Source organism: Solea solea, chromosome 7 (genome assembly GCF_958295425.1).
Source record: "Solea solea chromosome 7, fSolSol10.1, whole genome shotgun sequence".
NCBI classification, from domain to species: Eukaryota; Metazoa; Chordata; class Actinopteri; order Pleuronectiformes; family Soleidae; genus Solea; species Solea solea.
This window is the reverse complement of record NC_081140.1, coordinates 11744932-11763412: the sequence shown is the minus strand read 5'-3', so window position 1 is coordinate 11763412 and position 18481 is coordinate 11744932. Positions and strand designations below refer to the sequence as shown.

Genomic DNA, 18481 nt, shown 5'->3' with positions numbered 1-18481 from the left:
TGACTTTAAGCTCTTCAGTAGACAAACACACAAAGAAAGCAAGAAAGAGAGAAAGCAGGGCAAATGGGATTTGGATCGATTCCCTCCCATGGAGTCTGTTGGAAATGAAGCCAGTTGTAAACAATAGAAAGCAAGCAGTCACCATGGACTGGCCTTTGACTTACGTAACTTTTTTGGATCCGACTGTGCAATTAATGTAAATAAAGATCACTACCCACGTCAAATTGCTGCTGTGACCAAAGCAATAAGACATAAAGAAAGACACGATAAAGAGACAAATGTGTCACCAGGTTTTGCATCAATACCACCCTTTCTTACTACTACTTGACATTTGTAGCATGCCCTTTTCTTCGAGGATGTAAAGTGGCGCATCATGTGTATGATTCCAGTACAGTGAAAATAACATTTAGGACAGTGGCAAATACATACTGCAAGTTCTGGCTGAATGTCAAGCCATTGTTCCCTGATGATTTTCAGATCGGAGCGGACATCTGTGGATTCTTTGACAACTCCCCCGAAGAGTTGTGTCGACGCTGGATGCAGGTGGGAGCGTTCTACCCCTTCAGTCGCAACCACAACGCTCAGGGCTACGAGGTACTGTAAAGACATTTTGGTCTATCGTTCTTATATTAGACTGTCAGTTTTAGATTTATGTATCACAAAGTCATTGTTTGGTCTAAAGTGCTGGGGGGGGTGAACTCTTCATTTCAACACTGTAGTTGCTACAACCCAAAGTGATTAAAAATAGAAACTTCCTTTGAGTATCCATGGAGATTGTCACACCGGCACAACTGTGTTATAAAACGGTTGCAGTGGGACATCTGATTTTGGGTTTAATTCTAAACATAAACACTGCCAACGACATTGGGCATTGGCAGTATCTGATACTAGTTGTAATAAATTCCTTCAGGAGTTGGAATTGGTGGAGTGTAAACTTCCCAAATCCAATAGAGCAGGACAGATCCACTTGCACTGACCTGAGCTCCCACTCAGAAGTACTGTATGCAAAAAGACTTACATACAGTCCACTTACTCCACAACACAGAATAGGTAGAAATGCACTTGTTACAGGAATCAATGGTGCATTAGTTGTTAGCGGTGGGTCAAAATATCGATTTGGTGATATATCACCATCCTTCCACATGCAATCCATGATAATCGATACGGCAGGGGAAAGATTGATGTTTTAATAAACAAATGAAGGCACTCTGAAGTTAACAGTCCCTGCCTGTTTCACTCGCCAGGTGTTGCTACTTTATGGGATAATGGCAGAGAAATGACACAGATGCCCCATCCACTTTAAATACATAGATTAATTAATATTAATCGATTAATTAATCGATTACTAAATTCAATTATTATTTTGATAATCGAAGTTTTTTTCATGTTTAAAAACAAGATTTCAGATTGTTTAAGCTTCTTAAACGTGCATATGTTCTAAATTTCTTTGCTCTGGGTAACAAAGAAATCATTAAAAGTGAATCATTTTGGTCTGTGGACAAAACAAGACATTTGAGAACATCATCATTTGCAGGTTTGACAAACACCGATCAACATTTTTGAAGGTTTTCTGATATTTTCTGGACCAAAAGATACGTCGATTAATCAAGAAAATAATCGACCGATTCAGCGATTATAAAAATAATCGGTAGTTGCAGCTCTACTTCTCACGCACGCTTTGTTGTCTTCAGTTAGACAGATATTGAGATGTACGACTCCATGATTGTCTTGCGATATATTGATACATCACAGAATCACTGCATCGTGATATTATTGGTATTACTTGTGAAGGTATAACCAGGCATGCCGACAGATTCAGAGCACAGCAGACAAAACAGAACTTTCAAAACACATTCCTGGCCCTGCAGTTCTTGTAAGGACAACCACATTATGGCTTTCGCATGCAAATTCCTCTCGCAACATATTGCCATATTTTTCATTTGCTCATCACTGCTGCAAAAGTAGCACAGCGTTAAGGTAGGGAAGGGGGGAATGAATGATATGGTGCGTGTGTGTGTGTGTGTTGAAAGAGGTGAAGCGTGTGAGGGATTGGTGGTTGCTGGAGGACAGGAACATGATGATGATGAATTAGAAGTACGATTTCTGCTAAACGAGACAGCTAATGTGTGACCTTTGCTTTGCCCTAATCATGGCTCTCATCACACAGCCACACAGGCCAATCCAAAACACACACATACACACACACACACACACTCTCGGAGGTGCTGAGGGCATAAATAATTAGCCAGATGAGAGGAAAATGGCCTGTTAGCAACTACTCACCCTTTCACTGTACAGTATCACAGAAATTAAATCATACTTCCGTTCCTTTCTCACACACTTTTCCCCTTTAACTCTTTAATACACACTCCCTTTTCTTTTCTTTTGTTGAAGAAAAATGTGACCTTTAAAGAAGTTCTCAAATTTTTCCAATCGACTAAATAAAACTGCGATCGTACAAGCAACCTCTGATTTCTTCTTTCACTCATTTTGAATGAGTTCTGTCCTCCGTCCTCTAACCTCCTCGCCACATTTTTTCTTGTGAATAAAAGACAAATCGTTATTTTTTTTTTCCCCTCCCTCCCCCTGCCTCTCTTTCCATTTTCAATGACATCTCGTTAATCCATCTTTCTGTCTCCAGCCCCAGGATCCAGCTGTGTATGGCGCCAATTCACTGCTGGTGAAGAGCTCCAAACATTACCTGACAATCCGTTACACACTCCTGCCTTACCTCTACACACTCTTCTACAAGGCACACACCACAGGAGAGACCGTTGTACGTCCGGTCATGCATGAGTAAGTCATTTCAAAAAAAAAAAAAAAAGTGTATGTATACTGCCAGATCTTCATAAATGGTGTTTTGTCAGAAACATGCAAGTTGAAACAATGCCTATGTTGAAAAATGCATGATCAATCTTCATTCAAGCAACTGTGCAAAAGGTCATGAAGAAGGTTGTGGTGGTGCACAGTGTTGGCATGAACATAAAGTTAAAAGTGATGGGTTATAATATGCACCTGCATGAATATGAATGTTCATTAGCAGCAGCTCAGTATTAGTCAGTCGCTGTAAAGCATATTGTAAACAGGTGCTGCTAATCAGCGCATACAACAAGCACACTTGAAGCCCTGCCTAAAGAGTTTCATTGTAATCACAGAAACCAAGAAGCCAACCAAGAATTGACCATTACGGCAAATATGGAGCCGGAGGAAAAGTCTTTGTTGTCTGAGGAAGCTGCCGATGAATCCAAGTAGTAAAATAAAGATTCTGCATAGAGAGCAAGAGCTAATCCTCCAAAGCAAAAACAGTATTGCTCCCAGCTTAATGCGTTTTTTTTCACCCATGGAGTGCAAGCATGTTGCAATTTCCCCCGAATAATGGCAAAATTCTTTTCATCAGCAGCGAGAGGCTCTGAAAGTATGCTGGCGTCAAAACATCCAGATTCAAGGGAACTTGTCTTAACTGTCCCCACAATGCATGTTAACTACTGAGCACCTGTGTCGACACTGGTCAGATTTATGTTACTTCCCATATGTGGTCATCTGACACAAGTGTTCTTCGTGACCTGCAGCGAAAGCATGCATCTGCACTGGCAACACAGCAAAGCCAAACAGCTCTTTCGAGTGAAACTTTACATCACAAATTAACACGACATGTCTCATCTCGCTCTTCAATATCGAGCAGTGCAACAAATATGACATTTTGCTGTTGTTGACGCATGTGAAAAAGGTATCAACGTGCACACGCGTGCCATTTTAAGAGGACAATTACATTCACATGAAAGTCAGACACAAAACACTTGTAGTAATGACTGCGAACCATCAAATCTGATCTGTAATGACTCGGAATTAAATGGAGCTGCAGCAAAGCCCTGGTGTTATCCTGACAATGCAGAGAAACACATATCACATGATGAAGCAGGGCCGTCTCACAACTTGGCAAATGACATTACAATATTTGAAACCAAGTTTGGTTTAATTAATGATAAATTGCATGTGTGAGGTAGTAAGGTAAAAAATATGCCTAAAACCCAATCAGCACAAAGAATACTAGATACTTTAAATTACCACTGGTAACAAAGGTAACAACAACAACAACAACACCCTGACTTCCCTTAGGTGAACTTAACTGTACATAGTGCATGAGCAGCACTAATGTTGGATGTCTCCTTAAACTTTACAGAAACTGTATTATCTGTAAAGATATCAAAGAGTACACCTTATAGTAATCCCGACATGCAGAGAAAGACGTTGCATTAAAGCTTATCCTGCACTACTTTGCTTAAGTATAGATCACAATAAATGAACCAGGCTTGTGTAAAACAGAAAACAATAATACAATGCATTATGTGCATTATATTAAGTATAATTTGACCACAACTAAAAACCCTGTAAACTGGCAACAAGACTAGTTAACACCAACAACTAATGAATAATTACACACTTTGTGAATGACAAAAAAAAACACTGATTCATGCAAATTTAAACAGAGAAGTCAAGTCCAACGAATACAAACAAAGTAAACGTAGCAAGCACTAGTTCAGCATCACATGCAAACGGCCAGCAGACATAACAACTCTAATAACTCAGCTCAGTTATTATTGAAGAGAAACAGCACAGTAGCAGCAGTCAGGTGAAAACGATCAAAAACAAGCAAACACAACTTGAATCGTGCCAAACGCGCGTTGTAAGCAGCGATGAATGTCAACAACAAAGCAGCACAGACACTTAGCTCACATCCTGGGATGACGAGTCCTCGTGGTTGCGGTCCCGACATCAAACACAGGAAAACCCCAGCTCCATCTGCTGACTTTACTGACTCCTGACACGCGGATCTTATACTCATCGTCCGGTGTTCCCACACGAGCGCGCTGAAAAATCGACGACGTGACGATTGTTTGCTCCGGCGATTACAAATGACAGGTTAAACTTCCCGCAGTGAATACATGCACGTGTGTGATTGGTCATCGCTGGTCACGGAGCCGCAGAATAAACCAATCAAACATCTGATATCGATCAGCCAAGGAAAGCTCCACTGCACTTCTCTATCTATCGATAGCAGCGCTTAACTGCACGCTTGGATTGTTTTGCGCATTACGTATGTACATATATGATCGTTTATCACTGATAAATATTCATCGATATTATTAATTCATTTAATTATATACGGTGCTTAACACATTTATGAGACCACCACCCAACGCTGCCCTAAATGAACAGCAATATAATATAATAATATTATTATTATTATTATTATTATTATTATAATAGCAAAAGTCATGTTGTATGATTCTGTAATGGTTAATACACCAGTATATAGAAGCTCTTTAAAGAAAGTGATATTTTTATTATTAAAATATTATTATTATTGTCATCCATGAATTTTCAAATGTACAGGAAAGCACATTATTATTTCTTGATGTCAAATTATAGTTATTTATAGGCATTTCTGCACAGAAAATGTAAATCAAGTTGTGATAGCACATAAGCTTTATTGGAAACTTATATGGGCCACAACCTTGTCATTCTGTGTTGAACACATTCAGGATAACTTATGAAGGATGAGGGTGTCAACAGGCTGTCTAAGAGGAGGAGACAGACAGGAGGTTACTGATGGATCAAAGAATATGGCATGGTGGTGTTTTTTGTATCTTTTTTTCTTTATTAAAAGAATCACCAATACAACTATTGTTATTCCCAAGGTTCTACTCTGACAACATCACCTGGTCAGTGGACCGCCAGTTCCTCTGGGGAAAACACCTGCTCATCACACCTGTACTGGATCAGGTCAGCCAACACACACACACACACAGTTTCATCTTTGCAGTGACTTCTGTGAGAGAAAATTCCAATCTTCAGCCAATTTAAGTTTAATTATGCACATGTTCTTATAACCAGACCTGATGTGCAATATTAAAAGCCATAACTTATGATAAGACATAAACTACGCAGGCATCTGGACCGGATACACTATATCAAGAACTATATGTATCAGAAACTGGCACGCTGCTCGCCAGAATCTGCGATGATGCCTTACAGTTCAGATGCCAGGTATTGTCTCAGTTCTCCTCGGATCTGAGCTGTCTTCAATAAAAATCTTCCAACTTAACTCATCACTGACTCCAGAGGTTCCATCCTGATCAAAATCTCAGTCACAACTTCCATTTATTTGGACAGCCTAACCAAAGCCTTCACTTTGACCAGTACCAGTTGATGCCTAACTTTAACCAAACCACAATTCAAATCTTAGCCCTAAATGTGGCTAGTTCCTCAGAAACACGTTTTGGTCTTTCAAGGCGAGTGTTATGGTGTATTTCCACCGGCTCTACTCGCCTCGCCTCGGCACAGAACGACACGGCACGATTAGGTTGCATTTATTTCCTAATCTTCATAAAATCATTGAAAACTGAGGTATTGAAATATAACTTTATTTATAGAACAAAGTGGTGTAAAATCACATTGCAACAACAACAACAATAAAAGTATATTATATTGCACAGTAAAAAAACATTTCTCTTGGTGCTGCACCTGCCAGCTGACCCGTATATTATATCTACGAGTAGACCAACGCTCACTTTCTCTGAACTGATGCGCGTTCCCGTCGGAGGCAGTCATTTTTTGGCAAGCAGTCTCTTTTTGGCACAACACCGGCGCTGTCCCTAAATACACCAGAGTGCTCTGTTAAATATAGAGATTTCCCTGGTAGTTGTTGGAGATTAACCCATGTTTTATGATTGTTAAGTAGTTTTAACTGATCTACAGTTAGGCACTGTTTGGCTTGATTTGTGTGGGACATCTCTTCCTGTGACGGCACTCTGGCCAGTCAGTGGCCGGCAGTCTGACCAATCAATCATAGTACCTACTCAGCACGCTTTTGGAACCTCGCCTGAGCAGGTACTATGCTAGTGGAAACGCTACTTAAACCGTGCCGCGGCGTGGCGTGGCGTGGCATGGCGTGGTGAGGCGAGTAGAGCCGGTGGAAATACGCCATTAATGCCAGAAAAGGTGACAAGTAAAAGTAAACAGACACGGAAAAACACATCCTAGGATACTGTGCAAACAACTTCTTAATTTTAATATGCTTTGCTCTTTAAAGTACAAACACTCACTCAAACTGCAGATAAGAAACACAGGCTCTTACATAATACAGCACATAAACAAACAATCATGTAAGTGTGATATATAGAAGATGATGCACTAAAGTTACACACACTCTTTCAGTCTCTCTCTCACACACACTGTGACCTCCACTGGGAGAACATGACATGAGATTTTCTTTGTTGCACTCCCTTCATCCCTCTTTCCTCTCTCTTTCATATCCTCCCCCCTTTTCTCTCAGCTCTAATGAGAGCACTGACCTCATTACTACCAGATTAGAAGTGTAGATAGAAGTGTGTATGCGTGTGTTTGCGCATCTTTTTCCCGAGTGTGCGTGTACGAGTTTCCCTGCATGTGCACGTGTATGTGCGTGCGTGTGCAGCGATTGCGGTCATGTCAAAGTGGCCTTATTAATAAGCTATTTAGTGTGGCCTCTTGTGAATTACAGAATCGTCAAATGTGAATTGGATTGATAGAAGGCCAGGGGATAGAGTAACTTCAGCTGGTGTGATTGTGGAAAGTTTCTAATGCAAGACGTTGGCGTAGTGTTGTAGTACTCGAGATCGGTCTTGGTCTCGAGACCACTTTTCAGTATCATCGAGGTCTCAGTCTCGATACACTGTGGTCTTGGTCTCGACTTGGTCTCAATTTAGGTGGTCTTGACTACAACACTACTGCACCCTATAACTCTTTGTTGCAAGGAGCGATATTGACCAAATTCACTGTACATGCACCTGGTTTCCTCTCCTGCTCATGCTGAAAAGATATAGAATGTAAGTCCTATCAATCTAGAGTTATAGGGTGCAGTCACTTTTTGGCAGGTCCTGCCGAAAAGTGACTGCACTCTATAACTCTTTATTGCAAGGAGCGATATTGACCAAATTCACTGTACATGCACCTGGTTTCCTCTACTGCTCATTCTGAAAAGACAGAGATCATAACTCCTACTTATCCAGAGTTATAGGGTGCAGTTTTTAGTGGGTGTGTTTGCAGCTGAACTCACTCACTCCAGCTCTCTTTAAAAGCAATTTTGCCCGTATCACAGTGTGAAACATTTGCAGTAGAAGTGTGCATCATCTAGGAGGACAATTATGACCTCCTGGCTTGTGATGGTGCAGAAATGCCATGAAAACTTGTGTAGGAAGTAGATCAGCTGTTTCGGGTGACACAGATGAATTCATCCCTACAATTCTTTCTGAATCCATCAGTGCACATTTATGTCACCATCGCATGTACCAGTAAAAAAAAAAAAACATATATACAAACTGTTTTTCTCTGTGCTTGAAAGAGTTCAAACATAAAATCAGCTTATCCACAACTGTCAGGTCCACATCTTAGACAATTAATACCCACAGAACCCTATGTTAAGTTGATGGCAGGCAGAACATTATCAAATAGATACACGTATTCAAGCAAATATTCAATATTAATCATATAATATGGTCACTACAGTTACAACAGTACAGTGTTAGCCATTGACAACTGGTCACTGGTAACATTCAGTTTACCTGAACATGCCTCTATCTATGCATTGTGAGGGTTAACAAACGGAGTTGTAGACCTTTATTTCTATTTTTTGTATATAAATAACACCTTCGTCTGCTACAGTATAGGACAGTAAATTGAGGCCCAGAGTGGGAGCACTGACATGGAAAAGAATCTTTCCCTAATAAGTGATCTGGTGAGGCTGAATATTGATCTATGATGGTAGCAGTGTGCAGCTGAGCTCTGGTGGGTTAAGCCAAGAAAGAAGAGGCCATGCACACTGAGAACAGAGTGCCTGCTATCTGTTACAGATGCAACAGGCTGTGAAGGGCCACATGGAGAGATAGTGTCAGCTGCTTGTGTGGGGTCACAGGCTGAGCTTTAACGTCTTCTCACATCCTAGCTTTCCTTTTTCATTATTCTCATCTCTCTCTCTGTGTCTTTCACTCTCTATCGTTGTGTCTGCTTTACTTTTCCCCTTTCTCTAATGATGCTCTTGCTCTGTCATTCAGATCAGTTGGGACTTTCACCTTGATCTCTGTGTTGAACTGTGAAGAGCTCTGGCACTCTCTCTCGCTTTATGTCATCCTCTCTGGTCTTCATCCACATCTCCACTCTTCGCCCTCTTGCCCAGAACTCCCTTTCCTTTTTACCTTATCCTTTCATCAGATGTTGGCTCCCTTATCTCATCTGCATTCCCTTAATCAGCTGCTGTCAAATCATCCTTTTGATCGCATTTAATTTCATTCCATCATTTTCACCCACTCTCTGTCTCCGTGCCTCTCTCTTTCAGCTTCTTTCATTTGTCTCAGCTACCATCTGATCATTCTGCCAGTATAGATCTTTGGTCCACCTGATCAAATCTTCCCTTTGGGCTAACTGAGCTCCACTACTCTAAATGAGGATACAGGCCACATGCCTTGTCCCTCTCAATCACAGTTAGCAGCCATGCTAAGCCCGCGAATCCCTTCCCATTAGTCAGCAGGGTGAATGATAGGCGCCACAAGCAAATCAGACACCAGAAAACGAGGTATGGGAACAGCATCCATTTTCCCAGGCTGTCATTCCGAAGGCTGTGCAGAAGTTGTGACAGGTGATCCACCTCAAATTGTAAATGTAGGCCCTGGAGAGGACAATAAATCATGTCATTTAAATAGCAGGATACAACAGCTACACATCATTATCACATTTATGATTTTTAGTATTTCACATAATCCTTTGCTCACATTTGTTTAATTGTCCTTTGTCCCCTTTTGTCTTTACCCTGTCCCCACTGCTTAAAAAACAATTTAATCCATTAATCAGGTTTCTATAAAAGTGTTAATATCCTAATTTCTTCTTTGTCTGTTCTATTTTGCCAGAGCTGCACCACGTTCAGGTGAAATGCTATGATACACATTCATCTTCCATCAGATAGCATCGCCTTACCTTTTCCATTGTGATTGGCAGTGTCCTGAAACACAAAAAACATTCTGGCAAGAAGTAAAACAATGCATCCAGAACATTTGACAGATTCAAGTACCCTTAGTACCACAGCTGTTTATATTAGGTTTATACCCAGGTCATTTTTAAGATTAAAAAGAATCAACACATATTTGTAGGTTTAGGCATTTTATTGGCAAAAAGATTAATAGCCCTCTCATGGGGAAAAACATCACAAGACCACGAGTAGACAAATGATTTGAGCTACAACTCTCCCTTTTCGAAAAAAAAAACCCTACACAATAAAACATCAACAACATAAATTTACTACCTAACACGGATGTGATGCGTGTGATGAAAGTGCCAGGTGACGTGTAAACAGTAACCCTCGGCAGTGACTAATACAACAGAGATGTGTCTTGATCTGTTTTTTCTATAACATGGACTGACATGGAGTATATCTCAATAACTGGGGTCTGGGGTCTGGGAGGAATTCAATTTGACATGTTTGTTCAATACATATAACTGTGTTTTATTTGTTAAATTATGTTGTGAAAACAATAAAAAGATAATAGATGACATTGCCGGTAGCATCAACATTAAGTTTTGAAGTGATCTCAGTACTTACCTGAGACAGCATTCAAATGCATTTATTTCATCAGTCAGATTATCTTAACAATTGATTTAAAGATTATCACTGGCATCAGGTATCAAAGGGCCAAAAATAGGACATGCAACTTTAGAGAGACAGGTTAGAAGTGACGGCCTTAGTATATTTTTGCAATTCGTTTTTTTTTATTACTATTATTCTGCAAAGGACCTAGTTTTTTTTTTTCTTTCTCTCACTGTGTTCTCTCTGTTTATCTATCTCCTTCTGTCCTGCGCCTGTCAGAAAGAGCAGGAAAGTGCCAACGCTATCAAAGGGTTGGTGATCCCCTATTGATTGCTCCTGTCTCTCTGCCACCTTAAGCTATCAAAGCCTGTCACCTATCAGTCATCAACTCGCTGCTGTCTTCCCTATCATTTGTTGCATCAAAGCACTGTAGACAGAAATGTTAAAGGAGCTTTGTGGAAACTTTATATCAGATGATAGGCAGTTTAAAATGTTTTTTCTTGGACGGGTTCTTATATAATTTGGCTGCAGTGACCATTGTTTGGCCTTGTAAGATTTGAGTGTCAGCACTGGTACAGTGGGCTACAACAGGTGCCACGGAGAGATTAACACACACAAAGAAACACAACGCTGACACTGTCACAAACAAATATTCCATGTGCTGTTCATTCTTGTTTTCTGCAGGGCGTGACCAATGTGGACGCATATGTACCAGATGCTGTGTGGTACGAGTACGAGACGGTGAGTATATCCCCCTGCTTGTTTTATTCAGCCGGTGTAGATAAGTAAACAGAAATCCTCTGAGGCACATCCTTGCCCCCCCAACACAATTCACCAGAGAACTACTCCAGAGTGTGGAGTTTCTGCTAAAATTACCATTGTTGCATAATATTCATACTCACAGCAGACACTTCACCTCATTTAGGTTAAAAGGCTGTTGAAATATTTCATCATATAGATAAAAAAATAAATAAATAACTTGAGACAATTAGGGTTCTCCAAGTGAAATGCACCCGGCACATTATTTTTTTTATGTCAAAGTGGCCATATAATGCTGTTTAAAAGGCAATGTAAGAAAAGATTATTACAAAGCAAAGAGGGAGGGTTTATTTTGTTTTTATTACCCTATTTACAGACGGCAGGCAGAAAAAATATGCCGCCAATCTCCGCTGACAAAGTCAAATCTACCTTAAAAATATGGCATAAAAAAGCAAGAAATCAATATGTCTCTGTTACAAGGTCAAGGAACAGATTATCATAGGTTAAACAGAGGATTTGTGTCAGATTATACCTAAATTAACTGTAAATGTTCCGTGATCAACACAATGGATTACACTTATGACACAGTACTGAAGCGGCTTATCAGTACTGTGCTACATGACGCGCGCATAAAAAAACATGTATCACATGAAAGTCTTTGCCTCAAGTTCTTTGTTTGAGACGAGAGAGATGAGAGCGATAAGACAGAGCGAGAGAAAGGACAAAGATAGAGTGAAAGAGGGGACAGAGGAGAGAGTCTATCTCTCTGACGGAGAGATAAAAGAGGTGTTGAGTTCCTCTGGGACTTTATTTGGGCGTCACAGTGGCGATGTAAAGCGCCCGTTGATCAGATGAACGATTAGATTGGTTGTCTTGCCACTGGCCCCTTGTCCTGGTTGGTCCCCTGCGATTATCGGGGTAGGAGGATGGAAGGGTTGGGAGGAGTATTGATGTAATGAAAAAGACTATGAAAAACAAGCTACTGAGCCAAAACAAAAAGAGAGGAAAAATGAAGGGGTGAAGAGGTAAAAAAAGAAAGAAAGATGAGAAACAGGGGTAAAGAGGAGACATACATTGGGTTGAATAGAAGAGTAAAAACAGAGAGGAGATGAAAAGAATGAAAAGCAAGATGAGAATTACTGTATATAGAGGAGTGGGAAGATGGGTGGTTTAGCCAGAAGGAATAAGGGGAATAGAAGACAAGGCAAGAAGAGACCTCCTTTACGCAGACAATGAGGGGGTGATAAGATCTGAAATTGCTTATACGCTTTGCTAACTCCAACCCACACTCACACACACAGACACACACATATTCCACTGTACAGCATGTACTTTGCACAAAGACACACTAAATGAGAGTGAAAGAAATTGGGATAAAAAAAAAAGAAAGTAAATTAGAGCACCACAAGAGAGAATAACAATAGTAAAGAGGGAAGTAGGTAGATGCAGAGGGGATGGATAGAGTTTGAAATTATTTTAGGCTGGTCTGAAGATTCAGTCCTCACGGGATTAGAAATTAACTCCACTCTGTCTGGAGCCTCAAAGAAATGAGTGTTAGGGGCACAGAGAAAGTCGGAGTCAGAAAGAAAATATGGAGGAATTTACATGTTCTCTGCTGTGCAGCTCATAGCGTCGCAGCCATTCATTACACTATCATTTTTTTAAAGGTTATGTAATTCAAGAGTTAGTATAGTTTCCTTTGTTTATTGTGTATGATTGCAAAGTCACTTTGGTGCCATTTAACAGCCCCGGACGAAAAAACTCATATCCGTTCAGACAGTTGAAAGCGGTCTTTTATGGGACACAGGGAGTCATACTGCATATGGTATAGCAAGTATTTTAACACGCACTTTTGTGCAAAATAATAATCTCCTAATAGTCCTAACTGTAAAGCAGATATGAGAGACATTTTCTTGCCAATCACAAGCAAAGAATTTGTGTGAATTATTAAGATCCTGATATTCTTCTAATCAGATGGTACGGATTGCTGACCGTAAAAAGCACGTCAGCATGTATCTGCCTGCTGACAAGCTTGGTTTGCACATCAGAGGTGGTGCGATCCTCCCTACTCAGAAACCCGATGTCACCACAACATACAGGTATACACACACAAACACACATACACACATACGAGTTATTGCCTTGATAAACGTTAAAAGATTTCTACATGTGCACAGATGTGTTTCATATCCACTTGATCATTAAATTGTAGTCGGCGTAACCCCATGGGCTTGATCATTGCTCTTGATGACAACGGCAAGGCGGCTGGGGAGCTATTCTGGGATGATGGAGATTCCCGAGGTATGTTTGCTTTCCTCATTTTGTGCCTGTTAGGGTGCAAATGTCTTTGTGCGCGAGACAAGATCATTTGCATCCTGTCATTACTACTCATTACAGGTGTCCTTTTTACGCGCATCAAACGGAAGCACTTATCTTGTCAAACATGAAGCATCAAATGAGTCACTGTGACTTTGCAAACAATCCGTCAGTTTATACACTCTCGGGCTACTTTTTCAGACCTGACCTTGATTTGTGTTTATTTGTTGTTTTTTTTCACAGATACCGTTAAAACGGGGAACTACGTCCACTACACGTTCTCCGTTGTCCAAGTAAGTTTTTCCTCACATGCATCACTTTTCAAATCCTGCTCACGTTTTCCCTCTGATCTGAACTCAAGTTCAAAGTTCAAAACCACCAGAGACTTCCAACATTCCCAGTCGAGAACACTGAGCATGGCTGATCAATGCTATACTGGCGGAGCTTTGTTGGATCAGGAAGTTCCTGCGCCGAGGATTTTCTTGTTCTTGCATGTTTAATGCATGTCGATGACGTATGTGTGCTGTACATTAGCATTACACTGGGCTTTGGGGTTTACAGACAGGATCACACGTGACTGATGACGGTCCTAATTTTAAATAGCTGAAAAGCAGGTTGTTTTTTACTTCCTTTAAACATATTTTTGCATGTGAATTTGTGAAAGATTTGGGGGCCACTGGTGTCTCACCAGATGTCACCGGCTTTTGAATTTATTTGCATTTATATGCAGATTGTTGTCAAGAGATTCGCCAAGAACACCTTGGGAAACAAATTTGGTTGTCGCTTAACTACAACTTTATTATATTGGCCTGTATATCTGCTGTCGACACTGGAAACCACAAAATACCCCCTGTTGCCCAGAGGCTAATTTGGTATAATAATGTACTTGATTTAAGTTTATATAAGCTGTGACTGCGACATAGTTTATCAATCTATAAATCTAATTATAATTTGAGAGCATAATGGTGTGTCCTCTATCTTACAGGGAGTACTGACAATGCAGGCAACCCATGCTGGCTACAAGGATCCGAACAACCTTAAGTTTGAAACCATTACCATCCTCGGGGCCGCGACTCCTCCTCTATCCGTCACTGTCGGCACTGGAAACACCACCACAGTGCTGCCAAACACCAACATCCAGTATGATGGCACCAAGCAGGTAAACTCGATAATGCTAACAGACATGCACATAATATATGCAAAGTAGAAAACGTCCTCTTTTCCATGCCAGAAGAAAAGATGTTTGAATGTTGCACAAAAAACAACAACAAGAAAAGTATCAATGTAAAATGATTTGGGATTTCTGGGATTTACGAAGGCATATGAAAAGTTCAACTAAGCGCTAATTATTATTTGTACGCTAACAATGGCTTGAATTGCCGTGTAATTGTTTTGTTGTGTGAAGGGTTCAGTTGTCGTGAAGAACCTGTAATTATGATTTGGTTCTGCTGTTCCCCCTCAGCGATACAAAGCATTTTTGTGCATCTTTGAGCTCATTTGCTTGATCGGTTAGAGCTTTGTTTCACGCAGCAGCAGGCAGCTTTGTTTCGCAGAGAAAATGCTCTGACAAATCTACTATACACTCATGACCAGCACCAAACAACAGAGAGGAACTGACCAATAAGTGTGGTTGGGCATTTAGCTGCAAGGAACTTGAGATATTTCCCTCAGGAGTTGATGGAGGCCAGAGCTAGACCAACATTGAGTGGTAGACTTATATTTCAGTAGGACCAGGAGATAAACCAGTATAAGAAATGATATCAGTTTACATTAGGTGTGGGTGCAAGTGTGTGGAAGTGAGTTCATGTGCTGATCAACCTACATGTAAACATGTTTATCAGTCGTTCTACTGTATTCCTTGTTGGATTGGGCTTTAAGTGTAGCTAACAGCCACAAAACATGATATACTCTCAACGAGAACAATGTTTTACAATTCATGGATCAAATTGGGTGCTTTTTGACGTGAATCGTGTCTACAGTACAGTTTACTCTGTTTACTGTTTACTCCCCTGCCCATTTCGCCCTCCGCAGTCTCTTTTCATCTTTAGTAGTATGACTTTTCCAATGTCTATGTGCCCCCGCATAATGCCTTTTATACAATACAATTACCGTCACAATTATTCCACAATAAAAGGAGCCATGACATGAAAGAGAGACCTAAGCTGCATATCCTCTCACCTGCTGAGGAGACATCAGATGTTGCCTGTAGTGTCTGGTGCTTGTACGCCAGCAAAAAGAGCTACGTTATGAGAGTGACTCACAAGTCCCGGCGGGGGCTGTTGAAACAGCAAGGGAAATTAACAACTGTGTCTTCATTGAAAGCGCACAGAAACCTACATTCTCAAGCGGGCATGCCTGTGCTGACTTGCATAAGGAAGTCGTTCACTTTCAATGTGAGACAATTTGGGGAAAGTGCTACCACAGTCCCTTACCCCTCCGTTATGTACTTTTCATCAAATACAAAGGTTCTATTCCTGACCGGACTCACCCTGGCTCTCGGGGAGACCTACGTGTTGCAGTGGGAACTGGCGGAAAAGGAAAAGAACCGTTTTGACTGCTATCCAGAGGAAGATGCAGACGAGAACAAGTGCAAGGCCAGAGGATGTATCTGGGCGGTGAGAAGTGATTCTAAGGACACGCATTAAATACATTGTGTACACCTGTGTCATAAAAATGCCCACGCTTTCCTTTTTTTCTTTGCTTAGCCAAGCACCCATGAAGGTGCTCCATGGTGCTACTATCCAAAAGACCACGGTTACACTGTTACAAAAACCACAGAAACCAGCTCAGGCATGACGGCGGACATCACTCGTAACAAGAAGTACAGGAGCAGTGGTCGCCCGGGGTCACCGGACATAGACACACTCAGTGTTAAAATCGATTACAACACCGGTGACATGTTGCGATTCAAGGTTTGTATTTGTATGTTTGTGCCAGTTGTGGTGTATTCTCTCTTCCATATCAATGTCAGTGTCTCTATCTCTTTCTTTGTGCTCTATTATAACCAGTTTCTTTGTTTTGACCTTCAATGAGTTTTGACCATCTTTTTCGCCAGCTCCTCTTGAACACACACTCACCCACACACTAACATCGCCTTCCTTCTCCAGATTTGGGACCCCACGAAACCTCGATATGAGGTTCCTGTGCCGCTGTCACTCCCTCCTGCTCCTGAAACCGATGAGAAAAAAAGGCTGTACAAGGTCCAAATAACCAAAAACCCATTTGGCATCCAGGTCATACGGAAAAGCACAGGGACAAAGATGTAAGTGATTTAATTTCATTTTTAGTTCAGTTGGGGTTTATTTGTTAAAACAAAATTGAGTGAAAAACATTTAAAACAACAATATCCACAATAACAAGTGAGAAGTTACAAAAAATATATTTGATTTGAATTGAAAATTGAAGTTGGTTACAGCGAACCTGAGCATCTGAGAATTTTTATATAAAAATAAGCAAGGGTGACGTTATTTGTAGTGAAGTGTTTTCTTTCAGCGGTGTCAGTTAAAATTTCACTAATTAAAATGTATAAAGTGTGTGAAGGGATCCCCGCAGTTCCTACTGGTCATTATGCTTATTTATGTCAAACATTTCATGAATAACTCCATTTGACTGTAATCCCTTCCCTCTCTCTCTCTCTCTCTCTCTCCCGCTCTCACTGATTTAATCCTCTGTCACTTCTCTCAGTTGGGACTCCTCTGTGCCAGGTTTTACTTTCTCAGACATGTTCATTCAACTGTCAACTCAGCTGTCATCCGAGTTTGTCTACGGCTTCGGAGAGACAGAGCATCCTACCTTTAAGCACAACCTCAACTACCACACCTGGGGAATGTTCTCCAAGGACCAGCCTCCTGGTGTACGTATCACACTGAAGCACATGATGAAACTTCATACAAACAAATACATACATTAAAAAAAAAAAAAATGACTCCAACTATTGCCAAATATGTGCTCGCTACGGCATCAGCAAAGCTGGGTACAGCATGTAGCATTCGATGATGTGGTGTATTAACATGTGTCGAGTGTCATGATGTTTCTCCTCGCACTATGAATGAGCTCCATGATGTTCAGACCCATGTTATGATGCTGCCATAGAGCAAGGAATCAAAGAATAAAACCAGCGAAGACAACCTATTAAAATCAAGTTTGTCACATATCGGTTGGGTGCAAATTCTTAGTCTTATTTGGAGTAATTATAGTTTCATTACGTCTAATCTATCTGCCACTCTCGTCCTTGCTACATCAACACAAACCTCTTTAAGCTCATAGGCAGAAAAAGGTCAAATGTCTCTGAGCCACAGTTGTATCTGTCGATGAAGACCTTTAACCCTTGAACACCTGAGCCTCAAAATATCCATATGGACTTTTTGGATTATTTTAACTAGAAAAAGGCCAGAAAATGTCCTGTAACTATTTGCTTTTGCACATTTTTCCAGAAAAACTTTCAATATCTGGCAGTTATTTACAATTTACTGCATGTTAAAATAGTGTATACAAACCACGTAACTATGCGCAAATGTGTTATCTGCAATGTGCTAAAGGGTTAATGTTACCTGGTAAAAATGATTAGTTGTGTGAGTCAGTTTCCCAGTTGTTTTTATTCAACATCTGCACCGATGTGATCCGGTTTCCTCCTAAATCATGAAAACATGGTTAACTAGTTAACAAGTTAACAAGTTAACTTGAATCTTTTCAAGAAAAGAAGAAAAAAGAACTGGAGCTCATTCTCCTCCCTCAGACCGTCATACAAGGACACATCAAAACTGAAAATTGTTATGTTAAAAAGAAATAGAG

General features: G+C 40.6%; 1 protein-coding gene across 1 annotated transcript in view; it reads left to right on the top strand.

Moving 5' to 3' along the window:
- Positions 1–18481, top strand: part of si (sucrase-isomaltase) — a 59700-nt gene that overhangs the window by 19955 nt on the left and 21264 nt on the right. Inside the window, exons 17-28 of the mRNA XM_058634016.1 lie at positions 478–594; positions 2642–2796; positions 5700–5784; positions 11300–11356; positions 13349–13473; positions 13587–13675; positions 13934–13983; positions 14676–14849; positions 16156–16305; positions 16396–16602; positions 16798–16952; positions 17375–17543. Of these exons, the coding sequence (XP_058489999.1) occupies positions 478–594; positions 2642–2796; positions 5700–5784; positions 11300–11356; positions 13349–13473; positions 13587–13675; positions 13934–13983; positions 14676–14849; positions 16156–16305; positions 16396–16602; positions 16798–16952; positions 17375–17543 (1533 nt within the window). The remainder of the gene's footprint in view (positions 1–477; positions 595–2641; positions 2797–5699; positions 5785–11299; positions 11357–13348; positions 13474–13586; positions 13676–13933; positions 13984–14675; positions 14850–16155; positions 16306–16395; positions 16603–16797; positions 16953–17374; positions 17544–18481) is intronic.